Below are 26468 nucleotides of genomic sequence, written 5' to 3'. Positions count from 1 at the left end.
CAATGGGGAGTACTGATAAATCCTATACAATCAGGCACACTATATTAACTAATCTCGGAATATACAGCTGAAGCTGAGCTGAAACTTCATCAGGTTAGTTGTTCATCACCCTTCTTTAGATTTTGAGCACTTTTGTTGCTTCAAACGAACAAAATGCACAAATTACAAATGATGGACAATATCTTTAAGGACCGGGGAGCACAATGTGCTCCCCTCTAAAATCTTTTTTAAATAGCTCCGGAACGCTTTGGCCGATGGATATTTTATAAATACATGACATGGACATGTAAATGTTTTGTTAGTCAAAGTCATATTTTCTGTGCCCGAAATTATCAAGTTTCCACTAAAATGAATGACCACGTGACCAACCACAGTACATGCTGGGAATCCAATATGGCCGCCATTTGCGCGAAAAGTCGCTTTTAATTTTCACTTTTTTCGGTTTTGGGGTATGTTTGGGCAGTTCTTGCAGAACAAAAATGCAAATGACCATGAGTGCTTCATCACTGCCGATTTTTGTAGGAAAAATTAAATCATGGGACAAAATCACAAACAATGATGATTTGGCCGCCAAAAGTGGGTATACTTATAGTGCCCTCGATCTTCGAGGGTTGACTTTGAATTCAAAAAAATATTTCAATTGGATTGATATTGACCCAAAGAATCTTTCAGTGTACCTAAATTTGAAAGTATTTGATTATACAATGTAGAAATAATGCCCAATATACAGTTTTTGACCAAAATTTGGCAAAAGCTGGTAAAGCGCCATCTTGTGGCCACCACAGTGCAACGTACGACATGACGTCACTTTGTAGATTACCGACCAACTAACATTCCTGTCAATTTTTTGAGAAATTGAGAGTCGCATTTAGAAATGAGGAGCAGTGGACACACTTTGCCCCCAGTCCTAGTGAAAAGACTAAAAATACCCAGGTCCTGATTAGTCTGAGTATCACCCGTTATGGTCCAACGTCTGATGTCTGAGCAGTGCAAGTTTTATGCGACCCCGTGTGCGTGCAAGCCAATTCGAGTCGACTTTAGAGATTTGTGACGTCATTTCTTGTTTTGCATAATAAATGGCCGAATCTGCTCGCATACCATAGACCTTTGTTGCGCAAAGGTCTATTCCATAGACAGGGTCCTGATGGGTTTAATTCTATCAAAAATACATAACAATATAGGTTAGTTTGATAATCGATAATCACAAATGTTTGTAAATGTGTCTTTCAGTTTGATATTCGATATTCGACATTCACGTTTGTACAACAAACACGTGTGTTTTAAAATAACACAAAAAGTGACGTTGAAAATGCTGATGTTCGCGTACAAAGTCTATAAGGCGAAAGAACAGTTTTTCTCCAAAAGTTGCATTTGAACTCAAATTTCACTTCGAACAATTTTTACATCAAATTCGCTTGGCATTGGCGATATGTATGGTCAGCCCGGCATATCTCAGGACCTCGTGTTTGATTCGCGACACAGACAATAATATGCATTGGTAAAGTATTATGTATGTTGGCCACTAGTAGCACTATGTAGGCAATATCGGTGTTAATACCGCGATTGTATATGAGCAATAACCATATAATTATGTACGAAGGACGAATGAGGGTAAATCCGCTCAGATGAAAAATTCAGTAGTTTAGATGAAATCAGTGCAAGACACTTAGGACCTAGTTAAGGTTCTCGCACTCCTAAAATTAGAATTATCCAAACGACAAATTGGGAGAAATGGTTGAAGGGAAAAAAAACGTCCATAGAAGGATTTTTCAAACCAGGGATCTTTCGATCCATAATCTATCCACCAGGATACCATAGTATCTTTTATTAATTTGTTTTAATACTTAAGGTAATGTAGTTGCCTGAATTCTATAACAAGTGTTCTTTTTTCAGTGATACACATTATTTTCCTATCACAACCACGGTAGGCCTACTGAATTATTTATGAAAATGGTTTCGCCCGACTACGGACTTTGTTTGGTGCATTATATTCGAGTCGAGGTATTCGCCCTCAATGCTGATTTTCGATTGTTGCAATCCGACTGGTCGCAACCGGACCTTAAACGGTAAATGAGTATTGACCGTGTACAACTTCTACGTGGATTGACCATTATGGATAGCTGGTTGGCAATAAAATACATGCAGCCTAATACGACAGGAGAATGGTCGGGTTTCTTTGCTTATGAGTTCGGTTGTACTGTTTTTAATTCTAGTGGGTCACACACTCAAAGTTACGAAAGCCCATTAGCGCCACTGCAAGTATATATGTTGCGGATTATTTAATTCGTTATTACGGATTATTAATTCGTTATTACGGATTACTAATTCGTTATAACGGATTATTAATTCGTTATTACGGATTATTTAATTCGTTATTACGGATTACTAATTCGTTATAACGGATTATTTAATTCGTTATTACGGATTATTAATTCGTTATTACGGATTACTAATTCGTTATTACGGATTATTTAATTCGTTATTACGGATTACTAATTCGTTATAACGGATTATTTAATTCGTTATTACGGATTATTAATTCGTTATTACGGATTACTAATTCGTTATAACGGATTACTAATTCGTTATTACGGATTATTTAATTCGTTATTACGGATTATTAATTCGTTATTACGAATTACTCATACGTTCTGAGTCATACTCGGCAAGTATGGCACAGGAGTGCAAACGTTGTATGCAAAGATAGCGCCGCCTAGCGGCCCTGTATACACAGGCCCCTGGTCACGTGCTCTCCACGTGTGAGAACATCAGACCTAATTCGTAATAACGAATTAATAATCAGTAATAACGAATTAAATAATCCGTAATAACGAATTAAATAATCCGTAATAACGAATTAAATAATCCGTAATAACGAATTAATAATCCGTAATAACGAATTAATAATCCGTAATAACGAATTAATAATCCGTAATAACGAATTAATAATCCGTAATAACGAATTAAATAATCCGTTATAACGAATTAGTAATCCGTAATAACGAATTAATAATCCGTAATAACGTATTACACAATCTGTAACATATATACTTGCAGTGGCGCTAATGGGCTTTCGTACAAAGTATATGTAGAACAGAGTATTTTTGGTAAACCAATTAAAATTGGGACAACCAATTGAAATGCATTCAACCACTAATTTGGATCAAGGGTGGATCCAGAACACATTTTTTTTTTTGGGGGGGGGGCAAAAAAAATGTGTTCCCCCAAAAAGTGCGATCAAAAAATTACGGCGTGGGGTTCGGGCGCAATTGTTTGGATTCTAGATGCTCTGTGGTGCAATTATGAGGCAGTTTCTGACTAATAATAAGCACCTTGTCATCCATGCGCAATACTGTATACATTTCAAAATTTAAAAATCATACTGCGCACGCGCTCAGGTGATCCAATCAATTGCTTTAAATGGGAACTAGATGCATGCCTGTCCCCATAATTATTTATGGGGGGACCATTCTAAGAGAGGCCATTGGCATAATATATGCCGACCTAGGTTCCGATCGAAGTCCACAAATGATGGGATCGCATCATAATTATGCAGCTCGTTGAGATGTCGTTGTATGGCTGGGCCCAGGACGGATCTTTCTGGAGCCTCCGTCGCTGGTGGGCGCAGTCGACTTCAGTTGTGATGCCACAGCACATACTTGTTATGGGGACCGAAGAAGTTGTGGGGACAGCAGAAAGCCCAGGCCCCATGATAACTCGGTCCTAATTTGCCTAACAATAAAACAACCCGTCCGCCCGCGAATTTTAGTCCCAAACTACATTCACATGCTTGTTTAGCGCCCTCTACGATACTTTTATTTTTTCCCCAAGGACTTGGCGTTTTAGTGCGATAGCTCAGCTGGATAGGGTTGTGTTTTTGCACCGCGAGGTTTGGGTTCCAGTCACCGTTTTGTACTCGATTTTTTTTCTTCTAATTTGAGGCTTCGGAGGATTTTTTTAAAAAGGGAAATAAAGTCCGAATTTCATTACGTTCGAGTTTATATTTTCTTCTCATGTTTTAAGAGAAGTAAGTCGGAAACGCCATAGCGCTCACCCATACGCGGATGTCTTTTATTTAGGGGGGGGGGGAATTCGCGGCCCGCCCATCCCATGCCCTACGAGTTATTATACGCGCGCCCCCAATAAACACTCCCAAAATGCTACACAGCGCCATCTACAGTTCAAATCCAGCCAGTCCAAATTTGACAGGCCGCGCCGCCGGCGTACACAGTTTGATTCGGAAGCTCATTTCGTGTGGTTGAATATGTCTTGGAAACTACATGTATAATTAGGGAAATAATGTTCTTTGATTAGTTTTGATCTACAGACACTACATATTGCTTCTTCATTCAGACAGTGGCCGAAATCATAGAGAGAGGTGAAGTCAGCCAGTGAACAACTCATTTTTAGCTCAGCTCGGTCTCAAGTATACCGCGCGCGAGGGAAGCATTCAGCCGTGATTTGACACCTGTGGACCGTTGATGATGCATGCCAAACCAACTCTTCATGAGGCAGGTAATACATTATGTAGAATGATCTCTGATTCAACGCTATGATTGGAAAAAATTCCGTACTCGGACGTCACTTTTTTCAATTAATTTTCTAGCGCCAAAAGTTACATCTTTTATGGTTATTCCTCCACTTTCCCTCCTCTACTCTCACCCTCTCCTTTCCTTAATTTCTGTTTATTAATCAGTCAGTTACTTCATCGAGATTCGAACCTCTGACGCTTGCTTGATACACGAGACTCTTAACCGCTAGGACGCGCACGATCGCTGTTGCAATAATCAATCTTTGGACGTATTTGAAGTATCCATTGAAAGAAACTAAATATTCATGAGAAAATAAATATTCATAATGACGTATTGCACTATCATTGGCAGGCTCATACGACGTCATGGTTGTTGATGTCACGTGTATAACATACCGCTGTCTTTCAGCCACTACAATCAGTTTTGACCGGCTGCTTCAAGTTAGTTCTGCACAACGTATGCATCCAAAATGTGCTCTAAAAACACATTTTGAGTAAATTGTTTTCACCTTTACACAGCTTCCTGGATTTCTCTTGGTTCAAATGACAAGGTGAGGTGACAATTAATATGTTTGGCAGCAGATAAATTGACGTCCGAGTACGGAACTTTTCCCCTCAAAAATACTGGCTGTGCTCTTCAACCAAGTTGATATAGGCCTATTCTTACAACGAAGTGGCTATCGTTACAGCAGCCGTTGTTTAGCGCCCTCTACGATACTTTTTTGATACACACGCCGGTAGTGAAAGTCCATCACTGATTGTAAAGTTGATCACCTGTGTGCAAGACTATCACTAATTTCAAAGTTGATCACTGGTCGCGAAAGACTATCACTAATTGCAAAGTTGAGTAGCGGACGCGAAAGACTATCACTGATTGCACAGTTGATCGGCGGTTGCGAAAGACTACCACTGATTGCAAAGTTGATCACCGGTCGTGAAAGACTATCACTAATTGCAAAGTTGATCACCTGCGTGAAAGACTATCACTGATTGCAAAGTTGATCACCAATCGCAAAAGTCCATCACCGATCGCGAAGTGCATTGATCACCAATTCGATGATCACATTAAATGCCTCTTTGGCGTTCCATAGCCTACTATACAACCACTTCAAATCCCTCCTCACTTCGCATCCAGCTAAAAAACAACCTGCTTTCTAGGCCTATAGTAGACCCGTGAACGTGGCTTGTAAACTACGCCACGTTCACGGGTCTAGGCCTATAGTTGCTCTCCAACTACTGTACGAAGTAAAAAAAAAACAATTTTAGATGATTTTGTACTTGTCATGAATGTTGTAATGTCTGCAGTTTAATTTAAAGGTATAGTCCATCATGTGTAATTTGTGCATTTTGTTCGTTTGAAGCAAAAAAGTGCTCAAGATCTAAAGAAGGGTGCTTAACAACTAACCTGATGAAGTTTCAGTTCAGCTTTAGCTGTATAGGCCTATATGGAGAAAAACAACATTCTAGGATCTCGATTTCAAATCAAAAGTTGCTGTATCATGTTTTGAATTGGGCCTGAATTCAGCGTCCGAGACACGTTCTCACTGAGCCGATTGCAGCTACGCGATGTCGCGCACTGATCCGACGAATTATAGCAACCGTGCGTACGTGTGCATCGTGCCAATGCTTACATGTAGGTGCGCTTCGCCGAATAACAAAACGAACTACTATTTTGAATTTCCTACGGTGCATCTTAAGAAGCACCATTGGAAAGGCCTTCTTTTGTTGATTTCTTCAAAATGACAGCATGCCAGAAAGAATATTTTTACAGGGAGTTTTTCCCCTTACTATCTTTCAACCAAGCATGTTTTTAAACAATAGTTACGCCAGTTACTTTTTGGATAGCTGCAAATGATGGACTCTGGCTTAATACAGTGTATAACTGTTCATTGTAGCTAGCCTGTAGAGGGCATAATTACTAGTAACGTTACTCGCTAGGCCTATTTAGCCCAAATTTGAGCTTGGATCCACTACTTGAAGCTAAGCATGGAGCTATAACAATTCACCTAAAAATCACATACATTTGTAATTTAAGCAAATTTAAGAAACGGTTAAAACTTTGTAAAAACATCAATTCTCCTGCTTAATATTCATTACGCCTAATCTACATGTATATGAGTTTGACTCGCATTGTCATTTCTGATCTAAACTGTAACGTTTATGTAAGACAAAAGTCATCTGAAATCTTACTTGAACTTTGTGAAGAATGAACAACATGATTGAATGTTTAATTTTTGCCCATTCGTGCAACAAAAACACTTGGATTAATGTACATTGCAATGAAACTTGTGACAATGACAGTGTAAAATAAATGTCACACTGGATGCATACAGTTTTCATCAGCAATGTCCCTCATCTCTCATGCATTTAGAAAACCCGCTAGGAAGCCAATTGCATGTCCATGTAGGCTTTCCCCACAAGACTTTGTACTCCTGCCTAGTATAGAAACTACAGTTGCACCACACTTATAATTGCATGTCAGTCGCTCAATCATCATTGTTGCCCTGTATACCGGTACATGTATTATGGGCTCATACAAAAATGTATGAGATTGTATAAAACAGCTTGTTAAATGAACAGAAGTCCCTAATTACAATCTAGTTCTGTATTGTACCGTTTGTACGCATACTGTATACGGTTAGTTATTTGAGACAGACCTGTATTGACCATTCCATTGTTTCACAACATGTGCGCTTAATGCATTCATGCATATTGGAACTGTACTACTAAACATGCTAAATGGAAAATGACAGCATCCAATTAAAGGGACACTAGGTCCTGGTAGGTCCTGGTAGGTCCTGGAACAGCCCAATTGGGCTACAAAACGCGCTTTGAACGAGATGATGTTAATCAGAAAAAACATTTAAAAGTAGGATATAATTTATAAACATCCACACAACTATCCTTTCAAAACTGGGTGTTTTAGTGTTATTCCTGTATTAGCGTGCGAGAACGAATTTCGGGGTCCACTACTGCGACCCAATAAATTCGAGCTGTTTGGATGCTAGTTGTGATTTCATTCGTAAAGTGTTCGCCTTTTGCGGGCGTTGAAGAAACCACATTTTTGGCATTGATGGTGATTGGTCACCGTTGTTCCCGAGGCACACAGCGTGTATACATATCGTACACTGAGAGCGACACGAAAAACGTATTCGTACTCCGTCATGTCCGATGTAAACAAGCGGTTTTTTTTTTGTCTTTTCTCGGGAAGGGTATTAGGTTGGTTTCCTTTCAACCAGATGTTTGAAATAGGCTAAGTACATGTAAACAATCTAAAACATACAATTTTCGGGGATTTCAGGACCTAGTGCCCCTTTAAAGCCTTAAGTCTAATCCTGCTTTGAAACAAAGACAAGTTCACATGCTTATACCATGTTAACCGGTACATGTATTGTGCTTTAAATCATTATCAAAGGTCTTAAAGCGCTTCGGCAACTATTACCCCCATTCATCAGGCTATGAGACCAGTTTTTGCTGCAGCTCGAGATTAGCACATTCTGGTCTCTACCTACACAGGTATCCATTGACACTCCTGGGTGGAGAGAGCAATTGTAGTAAACTGTCTTGCCCAAGAACACAAGCACCATGTTTGCCGTCAGGGTTCGAAACCCACGTACTCCATGTATGGCACATGAGTCGAACACTGTAACCATTGGACCACAGCACTCCACGATCATGTTCATTTAATCCAATCATACATGATTAAATAAATGCAGTTAGAAGCAGTTTATAAAATCATCCTTGTTTGAACATTTCTTTGTGAACAAAAAATCTGACATTACGTTTTGTCACGGAAACTTTCCGGTTCAATTTGATAGCTCACTTGAGAACACTGTGTAAGAAATAATGAGAGCTCAAGGGCTGAAGCTCTCGAAACCCCAAAACTAAAGCTAAAAGCTGCACTTAGCAAGATTTTCAATGGGCATTGCAACACACAATTGAATGGGGGACCTGCATTATTGCATTCAATTATGTGTTGCAATCATAGAGCTGTATTAAATTACTAGAGTGCTAACTCGATGTACATGTACAAAGTAATGCGTGATGGGCGCATCCATGTTTGTGCACAAACCTATGGAAAATTCGAAATTTTGTATGCGTTTGTATTCCATACCGGTGTGTCATCGAAGCCGATACACCAAAAACCGAAACGCACGATCAGCAAATGAGCATTTCATTTTGCTCTACGCAAACAGCGCAAAGTGTGCGCGTCCTTCCGCTGCAGATGCTTTTGCCGTGACAAGCTTAAGTTGTTTGCGTATCTTCTACTTGCGCGTTGCATTTAGAGTACACTTTCAAAATTCAATCCATCTATTTTGATTGTTTATTTGTGTTCTACAAACACGCACATAAATTCAAAATGTCTGCGCCCAGAGCGACTTCAAAGCATCTCCGCGCGCGAGAATGAGGAGTTAGCGCTCTAGGAATTTAATAGAGCTCTATGATTGCAATGCCCATTAACAATCTCGCTAAGTGCAACTTTTACATGTAGTTCTGGGGTTTCAGGAGCTTCAGTGCTTGCACTCTCGTTATTTCTTACACAGTGTTCCCAAGTGAGGTATCAAATTGAACTGGAAAGTTTCTGTAACAAAACGTATGTTTTCGAATTTTTGTTCACCGAGAAATGTCCCAACAACGGTGATTAAAAACACTGCTAAGTTTCTTCTTGTGCCAGGTGTGCATGTATGTGTTTCACACTGACCCATAACAAGCGATATTCCGTGCCTACGGTACACGCGAAGCAAATAATGAGATACTATGATGTCAGTAGACTTATCTGGTGTGCTAATTTGTATCTGTTCACTTGCTGCATGTACATGTTTACCTCAGAAACATTGATGAAATAGAGTTCAAGCAGTGAAGGAAAACCTGTTTGCAGTGTTTACGTACCGTACATGTGTACATTTACATGTACATGTATGGTGCCGTATCATTTAAGCCTCATTCGTCCGACGCTTGAACATTAGTCCAACGCCTCATATGTCCGAAATTTCGGAATTATGAGGCGTCGGATTTATGAGGGATCAGACCTATGTATTCCACCTCATATATGTAGCTCCGACGCCTTATGAGTCCGACGCCTCATACAAGTCCGACGTTGGACAAATGAGGCGTCTGACCTATGAGGCGTCGGAGCTATATAGACCTTTGCAAAGAAAGATTCATGTATACTGTCCGACAAGGCAAGAACAAGATTTACCAAAAATTATACAAGGATGTGAGCGCGCGAGGTTGTCTTCGAATGTGAGAGTGCGCACTGTGCATAGAATGAACTAACTAGTCGCGACGTCAGAGTCTGCCAGCGCACAGTTTTCTGGCACACGGGTTAATGCCACTGGCGTAAATTTGAGGGGGGTTGGGGGGTTGGATGGGGTGTGGTGCATCCACTGATCTCAATAAAGAGATCAGTGGGTGCATCCCTTAATGTGAACGAGTAATCTCTAACTCTAACACTTGGTGGCGCTAACATTCTGACATTTTATGTGATGTTTGTATTATTAATTATGGCTGTCGGACAAACAAGGCGTCGGACTTATGAGGCATCGGACTTATGGACTGAAATAAAAGTAAATTTAATTGTCGGACCTACATTGTACGAGGCGTCGGACCTACATGTATGTACATGTATGAGGCGTCGTACCTATGGGACGTCGGACCTATGTGGTGTGGGACCTACAATGTACATGTATGAGGCGTCGTATTAATGGGCCTTTATTTAGTTTGGGAATGAGATTTTGTCAGACTTATGAGGCTTCGGACCTGCATGTATGAGGCATCAGACTTAAGAACAGACCCCACATGTACAGTGCTACTGCATTACCTGGGAAACCTGAGTTGTACTTTAACAAAACAGGGACATTGATTGCCTAACTAATATAGGCCTACTAATATCAGAAAGTTTCCGTGGTAAGAAAAAACTCACTCATTGAAAAACAAGCTTGATAAAGTAAACACTGTAGAATCAATACTGGGAAAATGTTTGTGAAATCACCTAAGGGAAAGAAAAATGGCAATTTTAAGGATGAAGCGTGATAATATTAAAAAGATTGAAATTTTTCTTAAAACTTAAGTTGAGCTGTGAACTTTTGCACCTGCACCCAAACCTTCTTCAACTAAATACTTTCCTACTGCACATTTCTTGTTAGAATTTTTGACTTCCAGCATACCAGGTGTTGAGTACCGGTACAACCTACAATGTGCATGGATACAAGTGTGCACCGTGTTTCATATTGCGCCTCTTTTGTTCGTACTTAAACATTTTAGGAAGACCTCTCATATGTTTTGTACACGATCGCCAATTAGGGGACCTTCGGGAATTGGGGACCCTATTGTCCGCTATTTTTCGACATCCCCTTTTGAATGCAGAAACAAACTCTTGTACACTGTTAAATTTAATCAAACAAATAATTTGTTGTGACCATTGATCTACATTTATGCAATTTTTTCGGCAGCTTTCTCTGGCAATCCTGGATTGGTCCGATCTATGCTTGATCAAGGAGAGGTGAGTAGATATTGCCATTACTGGCCTTTTGCAAGATACCGGTACTACTGGCCCCCAATTTTGGATGGGGGGGGGGTGGGGGGCAAATAGTTCATTTGTTCATCCACGTATACATGTACAGTATGCATATCCTGGGGGGGGGGAGAGGGCAAATACAAATGTTTCCATAGTGGCTGGGAGTAAATTCCTTTACCACACCCTAGCTCCCCCGCACCAAAGTTTCTACAACCTACCAGTATGCTAGCCTTGGCACTCTTCTGCAAGTGTCTTCAGTGTAGAGTGGAGTCCCAAATGTGGCACACGTTGACTTTCCCCCTCTCCCCCCCCCCCCCCCTCCAACAAACAGAACCCCCAAAAAAATCCTCCTAAGGGGAGTGCTGCGGCCTTGTGGTTAGGGCATTGGATTCTTGGTCTGCGGGTAAAGCTGCAGGTTGTGGGTTCGAGTCCAGCCTGGGGTCATGGTGCATGTGCCCTTGGTCAAGGCACTATCTCTCCACCCAGCACCCAGGAGTAAATGGGTACCTGTGAGGGCAGAGATGGTTATTGTGATTGAATTAGCTTGCGCCTATCAGGCAGCATCGAGCTGTATACTCCCCAGGGAGCTGAGATGGTATTTGGAATGTTTAATTGGCCCAACGATCAGGGGTAATAATGATGTAAAGTGCTTTGATCTTAGTTAGATGTGCTATATAAGAACCTGTTATTATTATAAGTCACAACATTTTGCGTGTAATTGGTTAAACTTAATTAGTAGCCCCTGTTCAGGCCTTCAATTAATTTAACTCAGCCTGATATCGTCGTATCCCTACAATGCGTCCCAGCTGCGACGGGTCCTGTGATCCATTTCACGAAACATGTCGTAGACGCGTCGTAGTTGGTGTATTTATAGCACAACTCGGTGACTGTTTGATGTACATGTATTAGTCAACATACATGTACAGTAAATAGTTGTCTGATATTCAACAAAGAGTCGTCGGATCTCCCCTAGAAATTTGTCAAAACGTAAAACAAAATGGCGGCCTTGTGATGCAATTTTAAAGGAAAACAAGCTCTCAATGGACTATAAACATGTACTTTGAAATTTTGCCTGCAATATTCCAGGCTAATTCATAATTATTCAATGAATTTTCTATTTACAACTTTACACACATAACCTCAATATTATAATCTAAATGTAATGTTTATGGCATTAAACTGGCTAAGAAAATGACTCTTCTTATTTTGCTATTACCACTAGACAGCTAACTTGCGATGTGTTTATAAAGCCGTTGTCAAGGAACTTACAACGCAATCAACTCATGGCATGTTTCGTGAAATGGATTATACGACGGGTCGCAATTTGCGACGTGTTACACATCGTTATTCGAGTTGCGATGCGTCGCAGTGCTTCGTGAAACTGGGTGCTGGTCTACATGTACAGGTACATGCGCACTAAAACATGACTAATTCAATCATGCGCTAGATGGCTTCTATTTTTATCTCAAAAAAAAAAAAAAGTGAAGAAGAGCTGTGCCTGCTCCCATTTTGTATCAATTGAATTAATTGTGCTTTAGGCTGATTTGATAACATTTTCCCCTGTCTTTTGTGTGTGTCGACCATATGCTCTCCCCTTATAGCACTAATTGCCGTCAGAAAGTGCGATCGTTGAGGGATATTGTCATCTTGTGAAGTAGATGCAAAAAAAAGAAAAGCTTTATGGTCGTACATTAACGGAAACCCTAAAAAAAATCTCTAATTGCGCATCGTGTACGGTATATCCTATTGTCGTGAAGCCGTGCATCTATAAACAATTTGATCTTTAACGGATGGCGAAACCTCAATGAATTATTGACGATAGGCAAACTGAAGGTATTGTGGTGGAAAAAATTGCGTGCCGCGTACAATTGACTCATTAAAAATCAATAGGCAAGGCTTGCTTTCTGGGCAAATTGAATTTGTTGCCGTGGAAGCGAAGGAACTGGTTAGATTAAGTCTTCTTTTTTTTTTTAAATAGATGCACCTATTTCTGACTGCATCAGGAATTGATTGAAATGCTTTGAGAAAGATTCTTTGGTATGGTAGTGTGTCGTTATGATGGTCTTTGCAGATCTGGCAGATTTTTCGCAAATAAAAATGGCTTTCGGAAAGGTTAATACCCACGCATTTTGAAAGAATACAAAAACCTGATAACTACATGTATAATTAATGAACTACATCTGTTGTACATGTACATTGTACAGTATGCATGAACAGTTTGAAACTCTAATGTTTGTGTTGTCACTCTGCACTCATGTCACCAGAGACATTTTGAAGTGAAACTTAAAGGGAAAATACAACATTTGCAAACATCAAAAAATAAAACTACCAAATCATTTTGAAATACCTTGCTGGACTGTTAGTAAATGACTTTAAAGCATCCTGTAAAATCATGGCACCTGGTATACTGTCATTTTCAAGAAAAGTGGTATTTTTGTATCAATTTCCAACGCTGATCGGCCGATCAGCGTTGGAAAAAACTGGCTTTTTTCCCCAAATACTGGCCCCGATTGACCATCGCACTTGTTTGCAATCGATTACAAACCTATGAACGGGTACCAGCCAGCTAGACTAGTTCCCTGACCTTACAATTCCCCAATGTATGTAAACTGCTATGTTTCTTCTTATATGGAGTCAGGGAACCAGACTACAGGAAAATGATTGTTTTTCTTGGTTTTTATAGCATTTTCGAACCCAAAACCTCAAAAAAGTCAGTGTAACTATATTTGCTATATATTTCCAACCCCCCAATTCTATCCATTTCTGAAAATTACAGCAAAAGCAAATTCCCTTTAAAGTGTTAACAGTGTGCATGTTGACAGAAAATAAATATTGTGCTACAGCCATCTTTTGCTAGCCAAAATGTAAACCAAGATAGGTCCCATCTCAAAGAATGCTTCAGGCCTGGTGAAGTTGTCTGTACACCTCCTTCTTGTCATCATTGTAACTTGAGATGCAACACATTGTCTGCATTGTAGCACTTTGTGAAATATCGCCTCCATCTCGAAGCCCTTGAGTGCAAATTTATGCAGTGGTGGGCTTGTTAACATGATTGGACCGTTCTAAGCGTGTTTTGCAAACCTTGATCGCAATTATTTGACTCTACAGTGGACATGTTCATCCCTGTGTGCCCTTGGCATTCACTATTACGCTGATTTGTGATAGAATTACCCTGAGCTCTGTGCACTAATCCAGCCTTGAGTACCGCTGGCTTGTGTGCATGGCTTTGATGTCCCAAGGGAAACAATGCTAGGAGAGACAGGCATAATTGACCTGAGGGGGGCTTGTTTAATGATCGTACAGAAAATCTTACTTTGCTATAATTTACCTACATGTACAGGGTATGCAAGGATGGTCAATTTCTTTTGCAAATTAGTTATTGTTATGGTGATTTTAACTGCATACTGTACATGTACAAATGTATATATAATATGTACATGGTATATACAGCCAAAATTGTATTCATTTTTATTTTATTACACTTTACACCATGTTCACTGGCAAAATAAAAATATTAAAACACACCAAAAATAAATAGTAAAAACATGTATATAAGGCCGAGTAAAAAAAAAAAATAGTTGATCGTCCGGGCTTTTTCAAAATGAGGAGGATGAGGGCCTTTTTATTTTAATTTTTTTTCCAAGATGGCCTAAGTATTTAAATTAAAAAAGGCCACCAACTTTGGTTCAAAATGACCGCCAGCTGTTAATTACATTTAGCTATCCTAATAGTAAGTAGAGTCAAAGTATTCATGTTAAAAAAGATGTTCTTTGTATTTTATCAAAGCGAAATACAAGAAAAAGTTAGCTTCTGTAGTTGGGGAAAAAAAACTAAAATAAAAAAACAAAAAGGTTGCGGCTTCAAAAAAGGAGGCGGGCTGCGACAATCAACTTTTTTTTTTTTTACTTAGCCTGATAGGAAATGAATAAATTATAACAAAAGCCAGTGAGTGGCAAGGAGGAACAGGTGGCACGTGCATCTCTACAAGGCCATCCTACCAACAAATCCCCAAGTACAGTATCAGAATCATACATTATTAGAATTTGTACAATGTACATAATTTCAAAGCAATAGAGGCTTGGCTGTACAGGGCGAGTAAAAAAATAAAAAATAAAAAATGTCGGGACTTTTGTTTTATTGAAGTTCTGCATGTAGCACTTTCAAAATATAGTATATATAAAAGCCATATTCATAAGCTTTCTTTTAGTACAAGAATCATTCAAATGTGTACTTTTTAAGTTACAGAATTTTAAACACAACCACCGTTTTAAAGTTCTGTCCATGGATCACAAAAAAAAGTGTGCGTTCTTTCAGCAAAACGAAAACAATTCACGCACATCTCTATGTGATTTGTTTTCGATTTGCTGAAAGAACACTGAACTTTTTTGCGATCCGTGGACAGAACCTTAAAACGGTGGTTGTGTTTACAATTCCGTAACTTGAAAAGTACATGACTGATTTGAATAATTCTTGTACTAAAAGAAAGATTATGAATTGGGCTTTCATATCCTAGATTTTGAAAATGCTACATGCAGAACTTCCCTAAAACAATGGTCCCAACATTTGGTTTTTTTTTTTTTACTCACCCTTTAGAGTCAAACACAGGCTGGTGTGGGATTCTTATGGATGTGGATGAGCTAATGAATCCTTTAAAAAAAAAACAAAGTTCAGATAGCATCATGTACATGTAAGTTGGCAAGTACATACAGAGTGTACCAAAAAAAAGTGCAACATTAAAAAAAAAATTAATTAAATCTGTCTAATGTGTTTTTTTTCTCATTGAAATTATATATTACATTATACATGTATACAGCCTGACTATTTCTCAGTCCACTCCTTTTTACCCCATTCCAGTTGGGTCCTATAGATCAAATCAATTAAGTAAAAAGGTGTAAATTTTACTTGGGCCACTCTCACCTGTGATGTCACCAACTACAATGCCTACCGGTACATATCAATGCCTATTCAATGCTTAAATTCAGCATGTCCAGGCGGGAGAAGCCCAAGTAAAATTTACACCCTTTCACTAAATTTATTGTATTTCTGGATATAGGGCCCTACATGTAATAGGGACCCATATCGAATGGGTTAAAAAGGAGTGGATTGAGAAATAGTCAGGCTTAACATGCTTAATAATGTATATATACATGTACATTGTACACTGTATAATTTCATTAAAGAAAAAAACATCAGACACTTTAAATTATTTGTTTTCTGAATGTTGCAATTTTGTTGGCACACTAAATGTATGTACATGCACATGCCGGTTGGTGTTGGGGCCTGAGGACGTACAATTTGTATAAGTGTAGGTCCCTGAAATTTCCCACTTATACCTGTTCCGATTTCATTATCCAGGTACATTGCGATGTACAGTACATGTATGAGGAAATCAGGGTTTTTTCCAGTAAGAAAAAAAGTAGTATTACTTCTTCTCTATTGTAAAGAAAAAAAGTCTTATTAAAGGGAATATACAACATTTGCAAACATCGAAAAATAAAACTACCAAATTGTTACGAAATACCTTACTAGGATGTTGGTAAATGACATGCTAAAGCATCCTGTAAAATTATGGCACCTGGTGTGAAGCCATTTTCAAGAAAATGGTATATTTGTATACATTTCCAACGCTGGTCGGCCGACCACCGTTGGAAAAACCTAACTATTTTTCAATTACTGCTCCAAATTTACCATTTGTTTTAGTCTAAATTTTGTTTTGCTAGCTATTGGTTCCATGTTCATGAACGGGTGCAGGCCAGCTAGACTGGTTCCCTTACCTTACAATTTTCCGGTATTTTTGATCCATTTCATCTTTAGTGGAGTCAGGGAACCAGACTACTTGAATACTTTTGTTTTTCTTGGTTTTTCCAGCATTTTCGAACACAAAACATCAAACATGTCAGTGCAACAATATTTGATCTATTATACTAACCCCCCAAATAGTTCATTTCTGAAAATTACAGCAAAAGCCAATGTTGTACATTTACTTTAATTATGACAAATTATGGTAATTTATAAAATTTGAATAGATCTAAAGAAAAAGTGAAGACATTTCTGTCAGTCAGAAGCCCAATTTTATGATGTCATTATGAGTCCATTTTGAAGCCAGTGATGTAAACATTAAAGTTGCTCTACTCCAGCTCTTGAACATTTTCAACTTTTTCTCAGAAAACCTTCTTATTATCTATTTTGGATGTTTTCAACCCTCTGAAATTACATTTGTTGTGGGTTGCTTTTGTGTTCATAATGCACAAAGGATGTATACGCCTACATTTGTACATGTACATGTACATGTACTTATATGTGAAATGCAGTTAAACACAAAATATATTTATCAGGATGAAACTCAAAACTTGCATGATTGATGAGGAGAGCAACTTTAACTACAGAAAAGTGACCTTTATGATTTTCCCCCTCCTCCTGATGTGATTTCATCTGATTAAACATCCCAGGATCCAGACTTGAGAACCTCCCATGGCCAGACAGCATTACACAGAGCAGCAATGAATGGTAACATGGACTGTGCCAAGGTCCTGATCAGCAGAGGTGCTCAGACACACTTACAAGACCAAGCAGGTATGGTACATGTGTATTAGTCTTGGTCCAAAAGTGTCATTGATTTGGATTTTAGCACCCTAATCAGGCCTGCCAACTCTCACGCATTGAGCGTGAGACTTGCACATTTCAGGTTAGTCTCAGGCTCTCACGCCCACACGGAATTTCTCACGCAAATAAAAAATGTTTAAATGATATGATCTTTTACTAAAAAAAAAAATTGGTGGGCAGAAATTGCCTCAGATCGCACCCCAGAGCATCTAGAATCCAAAATTTTCTGGGATCAAGCGGGCCCCGCCCAAACCCACGCCGTTAGGGCTTCACGCATCGCACTCGCATTAGTTCTGATGAAGCTCCATCCCCAAATTCTCACTCTCAGCTCGTACTCAAAGTTGGGAGCCCTGCCCTAAAATAACCGGTCCTTGACAAGCGCAGTAAAACTGCCATGATTGCAGAGGTCCCTTTCAAAAAGATGAATCAAATCCAGTCTTGGGATTTGATTCAGGCACACTCACATTACAATGTATACTTGAATTTGGTTTGCATGAGGTGTGCTCAGAGTTTTCTGGGTATCACTGGCAAAGTTCCCAAGGTTGGATTCGATTAATCTTGTTGATAGTGGCCTCTACCGCCGCAGCGGCTTTACCATGCTTTTCAGGGACTGCAAATAAGGGAATAAAGACCACATTCAGTCTTTTGCCAAGACTACTATGGCATGCCTAGGGATCCAAATGTAATTTGGAAAACATGCAATGTAGCCCCACCCTCCCCCCCCCCCCCACCCCCACCATTTTTTTTCCAAGAGGGAATAAGCCGCGTGCATAGAGCTACCGGTACATGTACATGTATATATCACTACTAACTAATTCAACTACTACATATAGTTACGTGCAGTTTGCAATGTAGCCTTCCGGGCGCACAAACTTAGGGAAAGCTTGAAATTTTGTACAGCTATTTTTACAATGTACATACATTGTATCTGCATTGAAATTCAAAACTGATGTGAAATAGCTGATCAGTAGATGAGAGTGTTATATTCCTCTCTGTGCAATTAGCACTGCGTACAAACACTTCCCGTTTTGTTTTTCCTACTTATACGAAACTGCAGCCAAGTTTGTGCTTTCATGGTGCGTTGAAACCTGAGGCTGGTTAAATTCCATTCCCATCTGATATTGAGATGTTATACTAAGTACATGTACGCGTCTTTGTTCAAAACGTCTTAACGCTGTGCGGAATATACCAAGTATTTGATAATCCACCGAATGTCCAAATAGCACTTGTTTTTTTATTCAAATATATTTGGAAAATGTGAGTAATCAAAAGGAGATCATGAAAAACATCCATGATGATCTCTCAAGTAAGTGGCGTGGCTTTATTTTTTGTCAATTGCTGAAAACCACTGCGCACGAGAGCTTACATGAGGACTACATTGAGCTAATACATGTATTAGCTCAAATTACTTCTTTGAATAATTTGTTCAAATATCAGCCATTCCACTACTTGTGTTATAGGCCTACTATTTTAATGAGCTCTTTTTCAGGCGCCACCGCCACAAGTCCTGATCAGTGGCTAGTATACAAATAACGAATGTTTGTGAGTGCGATGGTAAGAATAATTTCATGAGGTGACAGATTGAATGTTCTATTCCACGAGGCGAAGCCGAGTGGAATAGAACATTCAATCTGTCACCGAATGAAATTATTCTTTCCATCGCACGAACGTAAAACATTCGTTATTTGTTTTATACAACACCTGAATAAATTCTCGTCATTTGATTGGTAAATTATAAACTACAATTTATTTTGATTTTAAAGATGTTGAACTACCCCTTCACGAAAATGTTTGAACCCAACACTGTAGCGCTGGCTCTTTGGAACAATACGCGCTACGCTGAACGCGCACACCAGCATGCATTTTGCACACAAATACCGCGTCATGGAACAAGCGCAAAGTGAAACGGTATAACGCATGGGTATAACGCATGGTCGCACCGTGCATTATACCAAATAATAATATGTCACGTGATCTACAATTCACCAATCAGATGACGGGGATTTATTCAGGTGTTGTATAATATAGGCTGATGCATGTTAAATTTCATTAGCGCATGTCAACTTGATCAAGTCTTGGGTAGAGTAATCATGACATGAGTAATCGAATACTAAAAAATATGGGGGGGGGGCACAACCTTCAAATGTCTGCGCAATGAATGAGTCCAAAAGTATTCTATATATGACATGTATGATGAGGAGTTAGCACTCATCAAGTAATTGACACATGTAGCTCTATTGCCATGTCATTCCCCCGCCCCCCCCCCCCCCAGATTTGTATACAAGTAATACAAGAATACACCCCAATCGTAACCTCACTTGTCCAAATTAGCATGCGGATTAGTCTTACGGCTTTTGGACGTAAATATAATTTGAAATAAAAAATGCACTGAAATTTTGTAAAATTGTTACGTAACGGTATCTTCAGACATTAGTCAAAGGATATCTACATACCGGGTACATCATGCATGTACATGTAAATGTACATGTACTTTGCAATGTAATCAACAGTCTTTGCAAATTTCCAGCATTAGGAATGTTTCGTGTACCAAGTTAGGATTGACAGGCTTTCAAGTCACAGTGTTTTATTATACTTTTGTCAATCCTGGCCAGCTTGGATTGGATTGTTTTTGTTTAGTTTTTGTTTACTTTTGTGCATTGCTTGTTGTATCTTGTAATTTGGCCGAATGAATAATAACATAAAATAATAATAACTTTCTTCCATCCCAATCCCTCCTTCCCCATTTACATGTACATGGACATTAAACAAAATATTAAATCAATCAGCAAACAAATCTGGAGCAAACTGTGGTAAAAAGGAAGGCATATAATATTGTAACGTAATGATAATTAATTCCAAATTTGATCTTTTGTAAAAGTTCCCGTCTGCACCTCCACACCACCTACATTAACATTGTACACGTTCTCATTTTACACGGCTTTCCCAACTACACTGTACTCACCTACCAGTACACGTACCCTCTTATCATGTCTCTGTATCAAGCACTTCCTACAATTTGCATACCCACAAAAGGGCCCATTTAAGAGCATAAGGTGAAAAGCTTTTGATTTGTGTCTAAAAAGAGCCCTGTAAAACATTTAAAAAAGAATTCCCGAGAGAGGAACTCAGCCCAAGCTGTCCCAGGTACAACATAAAATGCATTGAAAATTGGCATGAAATTGGAATGTACATGTGCGGTTGCCATGGCAAATTCTCCTGTTTCCATAGCGACGTCTGAAATCCAACTCCTTCAGTTTTTCTTCTTGAAGGAGCCCCTTGCCAATTTTCTTGAGTCGATCTTTCTATCACTCAAACCGCTCCGTCCTTCTCTTTCCCTGTGGATATTCAATTTGTGACTACATGTACTAATCTGTGTACATGTACATCAGTACATGCACATGTACATGTAATTCTTGGTTAAAATTTGGGTCAAAAATTAGGTTTTTTCCATCCCAAGGTGTCCCTTAATTGCGTTGGAATATTCAGAGCCTGGGGCCATATGGCCATTGGGAAAATAACTAGTTGACAACAGATCCGACCCGTTTCTTTGTCTGCTCATCTTACACTGAGTAGGTGTATTTTATTATTGCAGCACTCAGAATGATTGAAGCAAGCCAGGGCAATTTAGATTGTGACAAACACATATGACAGGAGCAGACATGCATTTGTTTTTGGTGTGAAGTTTGAAGTACATACCATGAAGCTTGATCGTTCATCATGTTCATGCGAAGTTAGACATTAAAAGGTTTGAGTAAGAAAGCTTTAAAGCAGTTCTCCTTCGTAATACTGAGGTAATCATTCAAATTACTGTTCATCTTTGGCAGTTAAAAATTAGCTGAAATGTTTTTTTAGGGCCTACTGGTTGTGGGGCTGGAACTAGCCAATGCTTAATGCTTAATAATGTATTCTTTAATGCAGTTTTTTAGTAAAATTGTCACTGAAAAAGTGTCGGGAATAGTGCTCCACATTTTCAAATACTGCCTTAGTGTGATTTTTATTTTGTTGGTTGGGTTGTTTGGGTTTGTGTTTTTTTGGATGGGTGTCTTTTTTTTTTAACTTGTACATTATGTACATCAGGTTGGAACATTTTACTAGTAGGCTGGACTGCATGTACATGTATGTACTGTGGTTCTTTAGAAGAAAAGAAAAGAACATATTTGTTAAAGCATCTACATGTATCAGATTGTTACCAGTCATCATGTTCATATGTAACAACAAAGCTTCACCTCACCTGCTTTGCGGTGTAGACGGCTTTACATCCCACATCGCTTCATCGCCCTCACCCACTTCCTGGGCTATCAACTCCTAAACATACGCACCCAAGTGTGTATTTGCCTGCAATCGGGGACCTCCTATTGTCCCTCTTTTGTTTGTACACTAACTTTTTAGGAATACCTCCCATATGTTTTGTACATGATCGATTGTAAATTGGGGACCTTCAGGAATTGGGGACCCTATTGTCCTCTATTGCTCAACATCCCCTATTGAAGGCAGAAACAAACTCACACACACACACCCACATGTGTAAACACCGGCAATCGTGGACTCCCTATTGTCCCTAATCCTCAATCCTTTGTTTGTACTAACTTTTTAGCAACAGCTCTCATTGTACACGATTGTGTTTTGTACCTGATTTTCAATCGTGGTCGTTAGGTCAATTGTGGACCCTTTGTTTGTGCCCTAACCCTTTTATCCCTAGTCCATGATTGCTGGTGTTTACACACACACACCCACACATGTTTACGTTACTACATACCAAGTGTGGACATTCCCTTGGTTTCGTGTAGTTAAGAAAAACCAGTGAAAAAACTCATATTTCTCAAACTGAAAACTCTTTCAACCCAATTTGTTTTCTATGATTCCCTTCAGTGTTTCTCTTCATTTTGCCACTGATAAACCTAACCCCAAAATGCCTCTAAACCTGTTTTCCAGAAATGGGGAAACACTGTGTGGACTTACCGAAGTCCACACAACGTCGCCTCTACCTGGTTTATGTGTACCTCTTTTGTACGGAAGTCCACACACAAGTACAGTGAATGTAATGCCTACCCACGCAGCATGCACACCCATTTTCTGCTTTAAAGTACAGCAGTGATGAACAGGCACATACCTGCATACGTATTTCTGCTGTCTTTCTTTTCCAGTTGTGAACTTTGAGAAATGTTTTTTTTATTCCTTTTTTTCCCTTGATTGTTTCATTTTTCAGGGTGTACTCCTTTGCATTATGCAGCAGGCAATGGTCACCTGGTGCTGGTCAAGTGGCTGGTCCATGAGGCTGGAGTCAGCTTGACACCTGAGAGCAAGAAGGAACGAACGCCCAGGACATTCGCCAAGAGGAACGGACACAGGAAAGTGGTGCTGTTCCTAACTGAAATGGGTGAGCAGAAAGCTAGGTTTGCATCACAGGCATTACTCTACTTGAGGCTTGGAAAGGGGGTGGCAAGTTTGCCTTAAAACTATCTTCCCCTTATTTTTATTTTTTTCCAACATAAAATGTTTTCAATTTAACCAAACGTTCAGGGGCATTGCCAGACACCATCTGATTATTGGGGGCGCTATTCAAATTGACAGTATCGAACAACAGATGGGGCTGCTCAGCGCATCTGGCAAAATGAATAATGGAGGCTTTGAGGATTTCCACATCCCTCCCTTTCACCCACCCCATCCCCCCAACCTTCCCCCCCAAACCCTACCCCCTTTATGATACCTGTCATGTCTGTGGGAACGTTCCTCCCCAAATTAATTTTTAAAAATACCGTACCTATCACTTTTATAATGTCACGATTCAATTTTCAGAAATGTCAAGTCTCCAAGATTTTGTTCAGTTCAAGATTGAGATTTTTTTTATTTTGAATCAAAGATAATAGAATTATTATCTTTATCCCCCCTTAGGCCAAAAAAAAAAGTGTCCGGTTTCTGGTATGGAGCTTGCCCAAAAAGTGGTGCGGCGACGTGGCTTTTTTTTTTTTTTTCCTGACTTTTTTGCTTCAAGTGTCAGCTGATGACTGCAAATGGTGCCCGACTAAACTTAGTGCAAATATTTGGGAGTCCAGAGAGGCCACATAAATCTTATTCTCGATCATAACCCCATCTAAAAACACATTACAATTGTGCAGCAGCAGGATTCCAGTCAAACCAGTGAGTTTGGCGGTTTTGAGACATCATCTTTCATTGAAAAAAAAACTTTTTCATTTTGCCGACGCTCATGGCTACGGCGACGCGCGCGCATACCAGAAACCGGAGACTTTTTTTTTTGGCCTTACCATCCCCAGTTATTTTTGCTTGTTTGTGTGTTTATATTTGTATGATACAACAGTCTCAGATTCTTCTTATAACATTGATTTAAATCTTTTTTATTTCTTCCTAATTATAAAGTGCTTTTTATATTGAATGTTTACTAGTTTTAAAGTTTTTCATTGTGATGCCATTTTAATTCAGCTTTTGGGCTGTGATAGTGGCTTTAATAAACCAGAATAATAAAAAATATAATAGTAGAATTTCTGGATTTTTTTGGTCAAAATGACAGTGCATTGGGGATATCTGCCATCTTGTCATCACTAATAAGATCATTCCGTAGTCATTGATATTGGCCCAATTAACAAAGCTTTTAACCTACACAGACCTGTTGAAAATACAGCCATGGACCCTTCATTAGCTCTGTTAAAGCCAGATATTTTCAGTATGTTTGGAGAAAACCATTTCCAGCTCCAAACACTGGCAGCTCTGTCAATATTGAGATTAGAAGTGTACCATCATAATGAAGTAGGCAGCCAGGCACGACCCATACAATGTACACTGTACTCTGACATTATTTTATTGAAGCATAGTGTGCAAACAGTAATGAGCCTATTAGTTGTAGGCCTAATAGAAATCTGCCAGTTGAGCTGTTAAGTTGGAAATCAAGTGTTAAAGGGAAGATACAACATTTGCAAACATCAAAAAACTAAAAGAGCAAATTATCATGAAATATCTTACTGGATTGTTAGTACATGATGTACACGTACATGTATGACCTAAAAACGTGACATATGGCTGTGCAATTTCAAATCACTGTCTTTGTTTTTTCCCTTTTTTGTGTTACTGCAGAAAACAAACAGTCTGGCTTTACTTGGCTTGGGAGCTCTTGATGGTAGCTCCGAATGTCAAAGTGACTTTGCATATTATGCAGACATTGCCATCATGGACACATTGTTGCAGCTCACAGGGAACCAGCTAGGTGGCAGTTGGTGACCGACAGTATGCATCTTATGAACAAATGCACACGAACAAAACTACGGTAGCCTGATGTGTTATGTGGAAAGCACAGGTACAAGTATATCTGCAAAAAGATATTGCTTGTGTGATAATGGTATCAGAGATTGGTGCGAGTTCAGATGATCATTACATTACATTGAGTACATGTACATCACATTCTTGTCTTCACAACTTCACTTATTTAATTGCTGTGAACATTTTGTTTGACTGCTGCTTTTGCCACCATCACGTATGAACCAGTCTAGATTGGCAAGGGGCAGCCTGTGCGACAATCTACGACACATGCGTAAAAACTCAGGCACGCACTTGGTAAACAACCACAAAATAGCACCTGGCACCACGTGATGGTGAATGGACCAGTGAGAATTCGGCTCTAGATCATGAATATGTACAATGTACATGTATAAGGTACAATAATGACTAATTAATGTGCTATTATTCACAGTGTTGAACAGATGGACCTGTACTAAGCTGCTCTGTTGACATGTTATTTAGCAAACATTAGTGCTCAGATTAGACCACTGTCACGATGACAATCTGTGCATTTCTAATCACTGGCTCCTTTTCGCTGCCTGTGTACATGTAATGGAAAATTCATGCAAGTTTTACTTTTATTTGACTGTACATGTCAATCTAGCTTCAGGGCAAACAGATTTTTTCCAATCAACGATTGGTAACAATTTCGTAAAGGTAGGGCGGCCTTTCACAAGCCCAGCCAAAACAGATTGCGTACGTATTGTATTGAATTAAAATGATGTAAAACATGCAGCCTAATAACAGAGAGGGCCGATGCGATGAATTCGTACAAACGAGACAATAAGAAATCACCGCAAGGCATCAGAAAAAGTAATTGCTCTAGGAATCCAATTGAATTTCTCAGTGCAATTCACGACTGGTTTGGTTTGGACAGTTGATTGCTGGTCCAGCTAGAAAACAGTCCAGGTAGTTCTTTGGATTGATCAATGGGACAGGTGTGCAAGGTCACAGCAAAAGAGGGACATGACAGATATGAAAAGATCAGGGATAGCTTGAAATGTTTTGGTTATATATAAACTTGAGATTTGAGAAAGAGGAATTGCATCCCAATATCCATGCATCTTCCTCGCTTTTGCTTATTTACATGAAAAGGTAACCCAAAAAGACAAGGTTGTTAATGAAATCTTGGTTTACAAAAACTGTATGTTCAGGTTAAGGCTGTGCTGAATATATCCACTATTCAAATAATTGAGCAATTCAAGTATCGACGGCGGATCCGGGGGGGGGGGGGGGGGGGGGCCAAAGGGGGCCATGGCCCCCAAAAACGAACCCATAGCCAAGTTCTTTTTTTTTTTTAAAGTGACATCGTAAAAAAAGGCAGCCACTGCGTACACCACCATCTTTTCCTTAAAAACAAATGGCTATTTAAAAGTGGTCAGAAATTGCCTCAGATCGCACCATAGAGCATCTAGAATCAAAGTTTCAAGGAGATGATGATACATGTATATCTCCACGGTGTTATTTTAACTGTATATTTTGTATGGTTTAAATTTACAGTTATATGCCGCTCAATTTGAGTGCTTCCAT

At 39.2% G+C, this 26468-nt stretch overlaps 1 protein-coding gene across 2 annotated transcripts; it reads left to right on the top strand.

Moving 5' to 3' along the window:
• The first annotated feature begins 4182 nt into the window (after positions 1 to 4182).
• Positions 4183 to 26170, top strand: LOC119734899 (26S proteasome non-ATPase regulatory subunit 10-like). 2 transcript variants are annotated; one of them, XM_038208527.1, is made up of 5 exons: positions 4183 to 4515; positions 10984 to 11033; positions 17498 to 17621; positions 22858 to 23028; positions 24738 to 26170. In XM_038208527.1, exons 1-5 carry the CDS (start codon positions 4482 to 4484, stop codon positions 24776 to 24778), a joined length of 420 nt encoding a protein of 139 aa, XP_038064455.1. In that variant the 5' UTR covers positions 4183 to 4481; the 3' UTR covers positions 24779 to 26170. The 2 variants fall into 2 exon arrangements, with proteins under 2 accessions (XP_038064455.1, XP_038064456.1); XM_038208528.1 differs by lacking the exon at positions 4183 to 4515 and adding an exon at positions 5062 to 5082.
• Positions 26171 to 26468: the final 298 nt, after the last annotated feature.

The sequence above is a fragment of the Patiria miniata genome, unplaced genomic scaffold (assembly GCF_015706575.1).
Source record: "Patiria miniata isolate m_02_andy unplaced genomic scaffold, ASM1570657v1 HiC_scaffold_28, whole genome shotgun sequence".
Taxonomy (NCBI): Eukaryota; Metazoa; Echinodermata; class Asteroidea; order Valvatida; family Asterinidae; genus Patiria; species Patiria miniata.
The sequence above is the reverse complement of the archived record's forward strand: the minus strand, read 5'-3'. Positions and strand labels throughout refer to the sequence as shown.